Source organism: Chenopodium album, chromosome 8, assembly GCF_948465745.1.
Source record: "Chenopodium album chromosome 8, dcCheAlbu1.1, whole genome shotgun sequence".
NCBI classification, from domain to species: domain Eukaryota; kingdom Viridiplantae; phylum Streptophyta; class Magnoliopsida; order Caryophyllales; family Amaranthaceae; genus Chenopodium; species Chenopodium album.
In genome coordinates, this window is record NC_137841.1 from 70,515,261 (window position 1) to 70,530,589 (window position 15,329).

Here is a 15,329-nt window from a genome sequence, read left to right on the forward strand (position 1 = left end):
TACATACGTAGTAATATTTAAATGTAAATTTTTATATCGATAATTCAAAACTCAACTTGAATGTTAACTTTCATTCATATAATTGATATAGCTTGGATAATGTATCCATGATTTGTTACACATGTATATACTCAGGCTTACAATATACATTGTACTCTGCATGTTGTTTGGTGTTATGCATATAATATTACAACAACACAGTACCAATTACAAAGTATTACTCTACATATGTTTCCCTTGCACCCGTTTATCGCATTTGGATTCATTGACTGCAGCAATAGCTCCAACTAAAATGCAACTTGTTCTTTAAGTTGTTCCTGTGGACATAACACAAGCACACAACTGTCAAATCATTTGTACAACTCCTGACAATCGAAATTTCCCAACTCTATGTTTTTTATACCATTGGTAGTGTGGAACTGTGGACTAGTGGTTAATGAATACTAATGGCAATGAAGAAAGCTCACGATTGTCAGCTAACTCAGAAACTTGGTGGCTATATAGCTTCAGAACTACCTTACATCTTGACATATGAATTTTGAACCTGATTAGTGTGTGTTGCCAGAAATCATATCAAGCATGAGTAAATAGTATACTTCAGTTAGAAGGCTCCAAGCAGCGAACATGACATAATATACTACGTAACACACAACTTCCTCAAGAAACTGGCAAGACCAAACTTGTATTAAGCTTTAATGAATCTACATCATCAGCCTTCATCAAGTATATTAATATCATTCATATTTACATGGCACCGGAAATACCTCTTTCCGGGTTAATCTTTCAAACGTTCTTCTCTACCACAACAACAACAATAACAACAAAAAAAAATCGAAACCACAAACGATGCCAATAAATTCTTGGCTAACGAGGATTTCAGATATGATCACTTATAAGATGTAATGACATGAGAAAAGCTTGCTCCCATTTTTGAAGGACACGACTTCACTTAAAATTAAAATGATGGTCAAATATTGGCCACATTCTTGCAAAGTAAAATTTTACTAACCTCAGTCACAAAGAAAGCATGAAACCCATAGGGAACTCTATTAGGCAATTCAACAACTGCAACAGGATCAGCTGACATTGTTTTTGCATCAATTACATTCACAGATGATTTCCTGCAAATCATAAGTATAAATCATTTAGTATCACTAAATCCTTGAGACCATACTGATCCATTCAATTAGGTATTATCGAAAGAGTAGTAGGACATTCTTGCTCTCATTGAACCATTTGTAGTGAGAATTTACGTCTAATTGTAAAAAGAAGAGTGATGTAACATAAGATGGCACATATCATACTGGTATACTGGTAAGACAAGAACCTCACTAAAAATTAGAAAATCTAGGAAAGACCACAAAGAATTTTTTTTTTTCAGACAATTATTGGGTCACAAATCTTAAAGAACAAAATGCAGGTTTAAAAAATTACCCAGTGTTTTCGTCATGCACAAAGAAGATAAGATATCCATCATCCTCTTCACCGTTGGTACCTGGTTCACGAGGAACAAAAATGGCCTCTGATCCAAATCTTCCAGGACCAAGGTCAAAGATACCTTGCACAGTTCCTCCAACTTCAAGCTTTTTTTTGCTGGAATCTGGTTCAGCATGCAAGTCAAATTTGACTATCCCTTGTACTTTCGCAATGCTGCCCAATATGGTACCATAAACATATCTCTGTCTCCTGTGCATGAATAAGAATAACATAAATATAATGATAATGCACTAGATTATCTCCCCACCAGTCAACCAATATGCAACATACTTATGGAACTGAGGGAATCATAAAACAGTTCTACTTATGGAACTGTGAGATCCAAGTACCTCCCAGTGTAGTACTCATTAACTCTAGGAAAATCCACGGCAGGTGCTGATAGTTCTTTTTGAGACGCAAGACCAGATTTCATATTAAATCTCATCTCATACCTGGTAACAAGAATTATTATCAGAGAAAAGATGATTATACAGGAATAAGACTCTGTCCAACCATTGAAGTTTTCTTACAGCTGATTTGAAAAATCTTCAACCCGATCTTCAGCAGCTCCACTGACCATATCCAAATCTGGATTTTCAATGCGACAAGTGATTAAAACCACCTCATCTCCTTCTTCCCACGCATTAGCTGTCAGCATAAGCAATATACATGATTAAATGCATTAATATATGCATTTACTTTTTATAATTTCATTTTAAACATATATATAATTGTTAGATAATGTTAACATCTGCTGAATCAGTTAATGATCTTGAAATAGTCAATCAACATAACAAATACAAATATTCTCTATATATGATAAAAATGCTTAAAATCTATGACTAATAAAAAAAGAAAAAAAGGTAGCTAGAAGTCTAGAACACACCATTATGGAAAATGAAACAATTTGGCAGCTCAAACCATTTGATTAAACTCTCATTCTTAGCATATCGTGGTAGTACACCGAAGCGAGCCTTTAATGTTGAGTCAAAAGTGAAAATTAGTTTCTTTTCCTTCACCATATCCTGGAAGTTCAAGAATATAAGATCAATAGATTAGTAGCAGAAGCACTAGTGGAGGGAGGGGAAAAAGGGAGAATTAAATGGAAAACAATAAGGCAGCATCATGATGCATCAAAATCCTACAAAGATGTATGGCAACAACTGTCAAACAGATAAGCCTTGTTTCCAACAGAAGCTTAGGTATACTCTACTATCAAGTTTGCTTGAGCACCCCCCCCCCCCCCCTCCCGAACCCCTATCAATGATGTTGCATGAAAGATAATTTTGAAGGAAAAAAAAAAAAAGAAAAGAAAGCTGGTAAAAGTTACCATACCTTAGGTCTAAAGTGTAAAGGAAGATCCATGATAATAGCATAGTTCTCAGTGATCGCAAAATCATGCATCATGATAGGCGCAGGGATTGTTATTGGTACAGGGTCATGCATGTATCCATCCTTCGATATTACTCTGTATGTGATATATGGTGGTTGATGAGAGTAGCCAAATGTAAACATCTCCCCTGCACCAAAAGTTTGAGTTTGATAAGTGAAACAACAAAAATGAAAATTTTTAGATTAATGTGTGTGCTTTTACGGAAGAGTAAATAAATCTCACCTGTGAAAGGGTCAACCTTTGGATGAGCTGTAAATGAGTGGGTCAACCTTTTATCATAGTCAAGCATTCCAAGGGTTTGAAGATCCCCATCTTCCAAAACACGAATAGCATCTGGATAAAACAGCAAAGTAGAGCACTTAGTGTCACATACAACAGGTACTAGCAAGAGCTATCACCAACCTCTGGATAGAAATATATCACTACTGTTTTTGGCAAATGACATTCAAAGTCATCATCAAGTTAAACAAGTAACACGCAATTTGGTAACTCAAAATGAATACAGTTGACATAATATCAAAACTCACATGGTTTATCTGCCTCAGAAAGTGCCAGAAGCTTCCCATGGTGATATATAAGAGCAGTATTAGCTGTATAAAGATGAAAAACACATATATGACTCAAATATAATCAAAATGACAAGTAAACGTAAAACCATAACTAAAGTAAATATTCCTTCAAACCAATGAGGCATTGATTTAGACAGCAAAAGCACAAAGAACAAGATACTAGTTGCAAGTAGCCAAGTGATACTTATTTTCCTACTACAGGAGAGAGCTTTTTGGTCAAGCACTAAGGATTGAGTTATTATAAAAGTAGAGGGAAAAACCTGTCCCATTTCCATATGACATATCTAGTACTTTCAGCTTGGCCCTGAGCATTTGCAAATTGACGGTAAGTAATCCAAAAAGCCCCTTAAGATCTCCAATCTGCAAAGGTATGAGAAAAGTTAAGTGTAAGGCCTACGATAAGATACTCTTTATCCATTCAAAAAAATAAAATAAAATTCCATCAGGAATTCAGGACTTCATTAAGAGTCTATCATATGGATCCCATTCAAATTGCATTCTAAGAGTGAATAACATTCAAAACTATTCATTAGTTACTTATGCAGTCTTAATCTCTAGTCTCAAGACTCTCAGGGCACTATTAACATGCATTAGTACACTTAAGTGTAATTTGAAGCACCAAATGTAGGAGATGTGACTACTTTGATAACTAGTACAATTTCCAAAACTAAATGTAAACAAAATTTATACAATAATCGGTTTTTTGTAAAATGTTGAGCAATCGGCAGCAGAAATTTGAAAAATCAGCGACAAAACTACTACTGTAAGCACATTGTTCTGAGTAATTTAAAAAATTAATTGTATCAAATGTAATTTTTTTAATAACATTTTTGATTCAGAAGCAATAGTGAGGAAAAAAAATATAAAATCAATGACATCCACGAAAACATGGCTAATAACACATTTTTTACAGAAATGTTATGGTAAAATGTATGTGAGCATTGTCTCTAGATTTATTACTAATGCTATGAAGTTGTTTAGACCATAAAATAGATATGGGGAACAAGTCATTTTTATTACTGCAAAATCAGTTGCACATCATTTTTTGTTTCAATATCCAATTGCTTACCTTCATAAATTTTGCCCCTCCAAAGAACTCTTCTTGTTTCAGCCTTGATGTCTTAACATAGCGGGAGACATAGGTTGCTTTCCCATCTTTAATGTGCAATCCATGAATCATGCTGTAAAGGAAGGCAAAACATATTGACATTTGTTGTTGGTAAAAGTAATCTGATACATAATATGACTACAAATAACAAAACATACATCTTTATTGCATCTATCAAATGGCATAAATATATACAAGTGGAAGTGACTACTTATGAGATTGGATGTCTGCTAATATATATTTTGCACTATGTAGTTTGAAGCTATATTTAGAGAAGGAAGATGATCCATGAATAAGAGACATATGATAGGCCTTGAGCTTCAATGATATTTCTGGGTTTTTGGGCCTTAAATAGGCACTATAGTCCATAATTAAGGAAGTGGAGAAAATAGTTCAATAATTTCCAAAAAAAGTTCATTTCTCCACATGCTTAACTATGTTGAAATATTAAATAACCCAAAGCAGTTATAAGAGGAAAAGATGTATTCAACATACCCATCTCCATCAAACCTGCAAGAAAAATAATTACTAAAATTAGTCATTGCATAGGTAACCACCTTTTTAAATATGAATCACAACAGCAGAGTTACAACTTACCAGTGATATCCAGCCACAGGAGCAAACTTTGGATTGGGTCCGACCCTGACAAACTCTCCATTCAAGCATTCCTGTAATGATGAATGTTTATGTATGAAAATCAAGTGGATTTATCCATTATATCTTCTTCCAAATAAAAGGAAAGGAACTATGTATTTCAGAATTCTGGTGTAGTATTTCAGAGAATTGGATTAAACCAAACAGAATAAGTTGCATTTATACTAAGCTAGCTGACAGCCTGACAGCATTTAAATTTTCATCCTACAATTTGATGTTATGATGTTATGAGCTGCTCAAATTCTAGTTTGTTTTCATCTATTGTGTTCCTTTCCATGACATAGCGAATCACGTTATAAAGCAAGGGCAAATAAAAATAAAGTGTTAACCATCACTTGCAAATTATAGTTGCTTCATAAACCATTATGTTGATGACTAACATTTGCAGCCCAACTTAAATGTTTCTCTATGTTCACCCTTCCGATTGCAAAGTGCATATTCACCATATTGGCCTCTAGTAATTAGTTCAAATAAAATATAGATTTCCATTACAAAGTATATACAATTGACTCAAACTTTTCACACTCAAAAGTATTAATACTAAAATAGCACAACGGACAAAGTACATAATTAAAGAATTAGCATTAATCCTATACTAAACTGTACCTACTAAATTATACTACGTACAAGTATGCGGCTATTATCATAATAAACAATTGGGGATGTTTCGAGAACATACGTAATTAGGTTGAAACATGGAAACCATGCACATTCGTTCTCTAATTCGAAATTGATCACATTGCAACTAGAATAGAGCAATATCCACCAAAAGTTTCAAAGGACCAAATGTATGAAGTTAATTTCACCAATCTAAATTTCACAAAACCTACTCCATATGTTTATCTATTCTTAATGACCACCACTTCACCAGCAATCTAACCACCATCATCATGACTCACAAAAATTTGTAGCCCACTAACCTACTACAAAAATTGCACAATCCACACACCCTACTACATAACAGTGCAACAATTTAAACACCACCTCCGTTTCTTATCATTTGCAACAATACGAAAGCGGAAAGCCCTGAAACCCTCCTTATTTGGGTTGTCACTTTAAACACAAGTGCACAACGATGCACCATGTACCCGGGTGTATATAAACCGAATACGGCTAATCATACATATGGGACTATACCCATTTAGTAAATGAGTAATCCCAGAAAGTTAAATACTTGAAAATCATTATTAGGGAAATCAAAAAGCAGGGAAAAACAAACAGTATATAACAAACTTAAAAACAGAGAAAAAAAATGAAAAGGGTACTTACAGGAAGATGACCATGAACAGGTAAATCCTTAGCAGGAGGAGTTTCCTGAAGAACAGGAGCAAAATTGCCAGAAAGATAATGGAGAGGTTTAGTAGGATCATGCATCAATTTGACAATCAATTTTTCTAACAAATCAATTGCTTTGGAAGTAAACCCTTTGTTGGGATTTGGGTTAACTTGTACAATTCCATGTTTTTCTTCTGTTTGCTTCTTCCCTTGTTCTCCTTCACCCATAATTTTCTGAAATTTCTCAATATCTGGTGAATGGCAGAAGTTGCAGTTGTAGACTGTTTTAGATTGTCTGATGAATAGTGACTGTTGATAACACAAATTATGTGGCCTTCAGAATCTTTTTAGTTTTCAACAGGTTATTCTTGTGACACGTACTCAAGAAATAAGGCATGTTGAAATTTCAGAATGTTTGGCAGAGCTGGGCTTGGGCCAAATCAATTTGTTGAGTGTTAGGCCCATTACAGTCCATAGTTGTTGCCTTGTAGCCCAAAGAGTAAGAGATGAAAACAAAAAACAACACTAAAGTATATGGAGTAAATTTTTTTTTTTTTTTTTTTTGGATATTAGAGTAAGTTTTAATTTAGTTTACCTTGAACATTTTTCCAAGATAATTATAATTATTAAATTAAATAATTTCATAGTAATACAATACGAAGTACTTTGTAATATTTTTTGAAATTATTAAAAGCCTATTAAAGGGTTTTTTAAAAAAAGAAATGCCTTAATTTGACCGATATGTTTGTCAACGCAGAAGTTTGGCTAATTATATTTCTAATTACCAACAAGTATTAACAACTTGGTACTTGAAAACATACGATTCTAATAAGTACCTTACTCTTATGTGCAATACACAAACGGAAGTCAATATGGGACATTTTTGTTTGCATAAAAAATAACGAAAAAAACATTATCGATTACAGTTGTTATTGTCCTTATCGAAGGGAGGGTGGTGTGTACCTTAAGAAGAGAAAAGTGTATAATAGACGGCAATCAATCACGGCACATAGCAGGACCTCAAAGTTCAAAGTTTAAGGGGTTTGGCCATTCATGACGCAATAAAAGAATTAGCTTGTACAAGTACTCGTATATAGCTTCTAGGACCACGCAAATGACATTCACATCATCTAATTTACCCAAACCTTCATCATCTCCCATCCCTCCTTTTCTTGCTAGGAACTCCTAATATTTTACCTACAATTTTTGCTAACTTCAATTTCCTAACTTAACTTTTATCTACCCCTTTTTCAATTTTTCCTTCGCCTTTTTATTTTGTCATCTCTCATCTCATTGTTGCACGTTGTTGCTCTTATAATAATGCATGCTAATTGTAGACTTGCTTAAACATTATATGACAGACTAATGATAGTTTGTACCACGAGACCTTAAATTAGCTTCCTTACTGTAATTTTTCGCCTTTTCTTGTATGTTTTCAATTTAAAATTAATAATTACTTAATTAATAAAAGTCAAATATAAGAGCACACAATAAAATTTTAAATTTAACAACTCTTAATCGTTAGAGGGATGGGTTGGACTTAGGTCACAAATACATTCAACCAGCAAATAATTCTGTTTTCTTCATCCTTGTGGAATTAAACGGGTGAGGTTGTAATTTTCAGACCATAAACATTCTACAGAGTAATTAGTGTTAGTTTGCATAAATTGACCGTTGACATTAATTGTGGTTTTATTGCCTAAATTAAAATTATTGACTTTTAATTTCAGTGCACATAAAAGTGTTAAAAATGTGACAGAATTTCTACTTTTTCGACCAAATTATTGTCAACTTTAACCAAAATTTTCTTATGACTTATAAACTTATATTGTTTATTTGAACCAATACAATTCGTACTAAATTAACACTATTAAAACTTATTTTCATTGTATAGCATAATATTTATACGACTCTTTCAATAATTATTTTTACTCAAATTTTAATATTTATACTCATTGTTTGCTTGAAGGTTTAGGACTTTTAAAACTTGCATGACATTTGAAGCTAACCTACTTTGTCCAGTAATCAAATAAGGAAAAACCATAGATATGTAATATTAGATCTTGTAATTTGTTCCTTACTATTCCTACTTGAAGATTATGGGCAGAATACTGTTATTACAACCTTACATACAAGTTACAAACTATTTCTATTGAAGGAATGAATCATACCCTAAGACATATCAACGGATTCTTTAGATTTCCCTATTGTAAAATTTTCCATAATGAGGGGCAAAGAAGCCTAGTAATCAACTATGAAATGGAAAATAAATAATTTTTTTTTTTGTGTTTAGAGAGCCACGAGGACAGGTGATAAGAATCGATCCTAATATCACTTGAGTGTTGAGTTATAGCTAACTCTTAATAGAAAAAATAAATAAGTACACCGTTTTATACACTTAATTTATCAAATTTGAGTGTTGAGCTAAAACTCAAAAAACATCTAATGATATTTAAAGTATCATTCTTTTGTGAGAGCTAAATTAGGGCGTTCACTTCAACTTAATTTCAGTTCAGCTCCAATTAGTTCAGTTCAGCTTATAATTTCCTTTTCTCTTTAAATATTCATTTCACCCAGTTCAGCTCAGCACAACAAATATGAACAGATCCTAAGTTATCGAAATAATATATGAGAAAAGGAAATATTCTAATTACGCCAAGTATGTACTCTCAGACGAATAATAATAGCAAGTAAAATAAGATAATAAATTAAAATTGGTATCGAATGTGCTCGTTTCGATGATGAGGGAGAACTTATTGGACTATTAGATAGAAATAGGAATGCATGACATATGTGAAAGGCTTGTTGGTAAACAAGCAAATAGCAATTAGAGAGAGAAAGGGCTAATAGTAATGGGAGTCTAACTAACCATTATTATTAAGAGAAGGGAAAGGTAAAAGTCGGGTATCAATCCATCAAATTTAACTTACTCTTCCGTCTCATTCTCTTCTTTTAACGAACCCATCAACTCTTTCTCTTCTACACAATTTAAGCAACCTCATCTCTTTATAAATACATTTCTTCACTTGTTTTTTTTTACAACCAACCTTTATTATTATTATTATCTTATATTGTAATAATATTATTATTATTCATTGTCTTTAAGTGCACAAATAATTTAAGACATAAATCAATAATAATGTCTCTAATATCACATTTTCTTATACTTGTTGGTGGTCTTACCATTCTTATTTCTTCGTTTCTTCCGGTATGCCTATCTAGCTATCCCTTCCTGGAACACGATTCGAGGAATTACATTACAAAGTATTCTACTAACAACAACAATATTAGTGATGATGATAATAAGGGGACTTACAATAATTACAACTACGAGCTTGATTCACAAAGTCTAGACAATTATGATAAGGTGATCCTTGATCGTAATAGGCATCATTCTCATCGAGCTCGGTCTAGAAGAGCCCCTTCCCCTTCATCTTCGCCTTCAAGAATTATTAATGTAGAACATTTTATCAAGTCAGGAAGAAGGAGAGATCATACCAAGGTATTTTAATCTATAGTTCATATAAATTATAAGGTAGTAATTATTATTATTTTTTTTATTGTGTTTTTTGTCATATTTATTTTACATGAAAAAGGGTTTTAAGAGAGCTTGGAAGAAGGCATGTTCAACCAGGGGTGCAATATTTCTAGTGCCAAGAAACAAGAAGTATAGGGTCAGGCCAATTAAGTTCTCTGGACCGTGTCGTTCTCCTCTCACCATAAAGGTACAATACAATACAATCCAATCCAAACAAATAAACTACTAATATATATATGCACATACTTTCTTTCTCAAGTACAATACATATGATATGATATAATATGATATACTTGTGGTTTTATTTATGTGTAGATCAAAGGAAGAATCGAGGCGTCTACCAATCTAGCAGACTACAGAGATAGACTACATTGGCTACAATTCGAAAACATAACCAACTTCAAGATTAAAGGTCGAGGTACCATTGATGGCAGGGGACATATTTGGTGGCAGAATTCTTGTAAGATCAATACAACCAAGGTAATTATCTAATTAAAACTCACATTTCCTTAATTTTTTCTATTTTAAATTAGTTGCACGATTAATAATCTTTATACATTTTTCTTTGCAGCCCTGTCAACATGCACCTACGGTATGACTTCATCTTAATTAATCAGTCCTGTATTAATTTCCTTGATGAATTAATTATCAATGAGCTGATATTATCGAATATAATTGCATTGTTTTGGGTTAAATTTGTTGTGAAGGCGGTAACCTTCGAGGGATGCAAGAACTTCATAGTGGATGGTTTAAAGATAACGAATGCACAACAAATGCATATGACATTTCAGAAATGCACTGCTGTAAGAGCTTCAAATATAATCATAAAATCGCCGGGAAATAGCCCAAACACTGATGGAATTCATGTAACCGAGACCAGAAACATTCAGATAACAAGATCTCGTATTGGAACAGGTAAAAATATACATAACATGAAGGATAACCATATTATTATTGATCAACAAATGTTATCTAGCTATCAAGTTAATGCAAGGCCATAATATGTCTCCTTATGAAATAATTTAGCTCAAGAATGTAGTTGTATATTTCATTGACTCTGAATGCTTAACAAATTAAATACAATTAGTCAAATACATACACTTTAACAATATTAAATGGGTTGGTTTAGATATTTGAAGTCAAATTATTAACCAATCATCACTATTACATAAAATATTCATTAAGTATTAATTAAAGAACTTGAGGTAAACTGCGGAAGGATAAATCTTTAGTTAAATAATATAGAGCAATTTTTTTTATTATAATTTGGTAAATTTGGCAAGGATTAATCTTTAGATATAGTTCAAACAATAAATATCATTAAAATAAAGCATACTAACATGCGTTTTGACAATCAACAGGTTTACAAAACTCAATTGTAAATCACTAGAAGTAATAATCCCTAATAATAGTAAGGAATGAATTATCTCATAGAATCGTTAGTCCTTCAAGTCTTACAAAAAAAAATTGTAAGTTCGCCTCATAAGAATTTGTGATTAAAAAAAAAATTAATTCTTGTTAGAAATTTCTAACCCTTAGCTTACTACTTTTGTTCCAATTTAGGTGATGACTGCGTATCAATAGTAAGTGGATCAAAGAATGTTCAAGTGTCCGACATAATTTGTGGACCAGGCCATGGAATTAGGTATGGTTTAAACCCAACTCTTATCAACTTCATGCTCAATTCAGTCAATTCTTTAATCTAATTTTAGCCAATATCATATCTAAATTTCACTTTATTTGATTTGAGATTTCATTGACCAGTTTATTTTCTGCACTACTTGTTTTCTAGCTAATCACATATTATTAGTGGTCCAACACTTTTCAATTTAAATTAATATAGCTTTTTTTCTTGAAAAAATTATTAAAATTGATTTTTCAGTATTGGAAGCCTAGGCAAAGGAAATTCCAAGGCACATGTTTCAAATGTATTGGTAAATAAGGCAAGACTTTTTGGAACCCTTAATGGAGTCAGAATTAAGACTTGGCAGGTAAGAAATTATTTTACAAATTATTATTATTATTATTTTTTCTTTTTCTTTTCTTTCTTGGCAGGTAAAAGTTGGATATTTTTCCATTTGTTAGGTTCTACACAACTTTCTAATGCAATTTTCATGTTTACTTGACTTTTAAAAAATGACTAATTTCGTGCTTTAATTTTTTGGTTGCAGGGAGGACAAGGATATGCAAAAAATGTTGTTTTTCAAAATATTGCAATGAAAAATGTTAGCAATCCAATTATCATTGACCAGAATTATTGCGATCAAAAAACACCTTGTCATGAAATGGTAATATACAAAAACTCCTTTCATACACATGCAAAATTGCTGTAATAGAATGATAAAAAAATAATAATAATAATTAACAATTACAAGCCTAGTTTCGTACTCTTACGATCATTCATTAATTTTTTGGGATAAAACTGACTTAGACTTATACATTTTTTTATTTATTTAGAGGTAACACGTCCTTATAATAAGTGACGTATGACCATACTAGCCTATATATACACCTGATTATAAGTGATATAGACCCTCCTCGGCCTTCATAGTAACTAATTTGCATATTTTTGTTGTTAAAATTGCAGAAATCAGCAGTACACATACAAAATGTGGTGTACAAAAACATAAAGGGAACAAGTTTTACAGAAGACGCGATAAAATTAAACTGCAGTAAAAGCCATAAATGCCAAGGAATAGTGTTGCAGAATATAAACCTTATTGTTATGAAAAAAGGAAGAAAAGCAGCTATGGCTGAATGTAAAAATGTTGAATTGTTTCACAGAGGGAAGGTTTCACCCAAATGTCTTCAACATACTTAATTGTTCTTACTCTAGTTGTTACTTTGGGTTCATTATATATAATCATGTACATATATTTTTAACTTTTAAGTTATTTGTTCATAATTGATTACTAATGCCCAAATTTTCATAGTAATTGATCTTTAATTTGACATTAGTAAAATTGAAAGTATTTAAAAAAAATATTCATATAAAAAAGTACCAAATTTATTTGCACTTTCAGGAGAGCTGTCAATTCGGGTAAACGAGTCGGGTTTGGGTCGGGTCAACTCGGGTCGGGTCAATTAAGATTAATTCCATAACCTATGCAGGTTAAGTTTGGGTTGGCCGGTTGGGTCATGCTTGAGTCGGGTCACGTCGGGTCATACTTCTTATCGGGTTAGGGTCGGGTTTAGGTCAGGTTAATAACAGGTTGGGTTATATTCGGGTCGGGTGAAAAATAGGTCGGGTTTAATTCGAGTTTTCACGGGTTAAAACGGATTAGGGTAATTCTCGGGTTCGAGTCATGTTCGGTTCAAGTCAATAATTTGCGAGTTAGAATCAGGTCGCGTCATTCTCAGGTTTGAGTCGGGTTCGGTTCAAGTCAATAATTTGCGGGTTAAAATCAGGTTGGGTCATTTCCAAGCCGGGTCATTCTCGGATTCAAGTCGGGTTATGTTCAAGTCAATAATTTGCAGGTTACAATCAGGTCGGGTCATTTCCAAGTTAGGTCATATTCGGGTTCAACTAACTATAAATAGATAATTATCATTTTTATCAAGCTAATTATTTCCTTTGACTATAATATATATGGCAATATATTAGGGAACCAAATTCTATAATTTAGGAAGATAATTATCTCCTTTGACCATACAACAAATATATACTATATTTAACTCTTAAATTTGAGGATGATGCTCCTTTCTTTTGCTGGCCTGGACCGACTTGGTCTCCCAAGATAAAATGCTTTGCAACAATAATAAGGTGATCTAAATTGCATTTAAGGTGATTTGAAATTGTTGGGGTTTGGTGAGCCCGACTCACCGCGGAAACAAACCTAAAAACAAGACCGCACTCGCAATAAATAAAACCATAAACATAATTAAATTAAACACAAGATTAAGATAAAATGATTACCTTTTGGAGCATGCTTCGCCCGACCAAATGGGCTATAACTTAAAAGCTTAGCCCCGAAAACACGAGAGCCTCCAACGGAAATCCACCCGCAAAAACGACTTCCGACTTTTAGGTCCGTTGCCTCGAGGTTAGCGAGGCCCAACCAAAACCCGGTATTATATGAGTTTAAGGGTTTTGCAAAGGCAATGCCCTATTGAACTCCTACTCAAGCAAAGAATTCTCAAGCCATGCTTTGGCTATTTATAAGGAAGGATAGCTTGTGAATTCCACTCATCTTTCAATGTGGGACTTTTTCACAAAAAGATCCCACATAGAAAAATTGATGAATTCAACCCTTAGTTAAATAAACCAAGGAATAAGTAACAAGTGTCACATAGTTAGGTGAGGACCACTTTCCCACTTGGTCCCCAAGACAACTCACATGCATTGTGAGCTGACCATGTGTCACCCAACCTTGAGCCCCAAGTTGGGTTCAGTTGGGCCATTTTTTTTTTTGGCCCGTGTCCATGACCCATCACCCGGGTCAACGGCCCTTGCCACATGCGCTGCCACCAACGTGGCTGCCACGTGTGCTGCCACGCGTGCTGCCACATGGCACGCTCCTATTTGGCGCGCTTTCCTAGCCTTTCGCGTGGCTAGGATTTTACTTGTTACTTGAAGTATTTTCCCGTCTCACCAAATCCTAAATTTTGGTTCGACATTTGAGATTCTTCGACGCTCGGTTTCGGCGCTCCAAGCTCGAATTTCCGACGTCTAAATATTTAATACTCGGGCGACTAATTAATTTCTTCCGAATTAATTCGCCGAGTCATTTCATTCATTGCTTGGGTGTGACCCGAAGGGTTCAGTTAAGATTAAGCTGTAATATTAATTATACATTAATAGTACTGATCGGAAGCAGCCTCCACCTAGGCATTCCGATCACTTGACCTTACTGAATATATTAGCTTTCTAATAATTCTGAACCCACTATAAGAATAATACACTTGTTCGAAGGACACTATTCCTTTCAGAAATCGGGTCAAGAACACTTTGGGTTGAATTTAGGTCGGATCAATAACAAGTCGTGTTAATTTCGAGTCGGGTTAGTAACAAATCATGTTGAATATTTGGGTTGGGTAAGTAATAGGTATGGTAAAATTCGGGTCGGGTCAATAATAAGTAAGGTTGAATTTGGGTCAGGTCAATAACAATTCGGGTTGATTTTCGGATCAGGTTTGTAACAGGTTGGGTTAAATTCGGGTCAGGTTATGAACGGGTCGGGTTGAGCGAACTCAAGTCAGGTTAGTAACAAGTCGGGATAAATTCGGGTTTTGACAGGTTAAAATGGGTTTGGATCAATTTCGATTCGGTGAAAGTTAATTAAATTGGCCGTTGTAAACCGGTAAATCGGTGCAAGT

At 33.6% G+C, this 15,329-nt stretch overlaps 2 protein-coding genes across 2 annotated transcripts; one reads left to right on the plus strand and one right to left on the minus strand.

Annotated features, from left to right (window-relative positions):
- Positions 1-51: 51 nt before the first annotated feature.
- LOC145642177 (carotenoid 9,10(9',10')-cleavage dioxygenase-like) lies at positions 52-6,795 on the minus strand. The gene is made up of 14 exons (XM_081693272.1): positions 6,470-6,795; positions 5,144-5,214; positions 5,042-5,056; positions 4,508-4,619; positions 3,699-3,798; positions 3,397-3,459; positions 3,092-3,202; positions 2,812-2,996; positions 2,363-2,501; positions 2,007-2,124; positions 1,827-1,928; positions 1,435-1,686; positions 1,010-1,121; positions 52-317 (listed from the first exon to the last, which is right to left on the minus strand). Exons 1-14 carry the CDS (start codon positions 6,701-6,703, stop codon positions 288-290), a joined length of 1,644 nt encoding a protein of 547 aa, XP_081549398.1. The 5' UTR covers positions 6,704-6,795; the 3' UTR covers positions 52-287.
- A 2,751-nt stretch (positions 6,796-9,546) lies between these two features.
- On the plus strand, positions 9,547-12,927 carry LOC145556474 (polygalacturonase QRT2-like). The gene is made up of 9 exons (XM_081618127.1): positions 9,547-9,977; positions 10,072-10,200; positions 10,329-10,493; positions 10,585-10,605; positions 10,721-10,928; positions 11,577-11,658; positions 11,896-12,004; positions 12,185-12,301; positions 12,601-12,927. The coding sequence occupies exons 1-9, from the start codon at positions 9,615-9,617 to the stop codon at positions 12,832-12,834; spliced, it is 1,428 nt and encodes a 475-aa protein (XP_081474253.1). The 5' UTR covers positions 9,547-9,614; the 3' UTR covers positions 12,835-12,927.
- Positions 12,928-15,329: the final 2,402 nt, after the last annotated feature.

Excerpts from the sequence above, each read along its gene's own strand:
- LOC145556474 (XM_081618127.1), top strand. The coding sequence starts at position 9,615 with ATGTCTCTAATATCACATTTTCTTATACTTGTTGGTGGTCTTACCATT. Across the intron at positions 10,494-10,584 it reads GTAAGATCAATACAACCAAG|CCCTGTCAACATGCACCTAC; the intron begins GTAATTATCTAA and ends TTTTCTTTGCAG. Across the intron at positions 10,929-11,576 it reads AAGATCTCGTATTGGAACAG|GTGATGACTGCGTATCAATA; the intron begins GTAAAAATATAC and ends GTTCCAATTTAG.
- LOC145642177 (XM_081693272.1), bottom strand. The coding sequence starts at position 6,703 with ATGGGTGAAGGAGAACAAGGGAAGAAGCAAACAGAAGAAAAACATGGA. Across the intron at positions 2,997-3,091 it reads AAAGGTTGACCCTTTCACAG|GGGAGATGTTTACATTTGGC; the intron begins GTGAGATTTATT and ends CTTTTGGTGCAG. Across the intron at positions 1,929-2,006 it reads GAAGATTTTTCAAATCAGCT|GTATGAGATGAGATTTAATA; the intron begins GTAAGAAAACTT and ends TCTTGTTACCAG.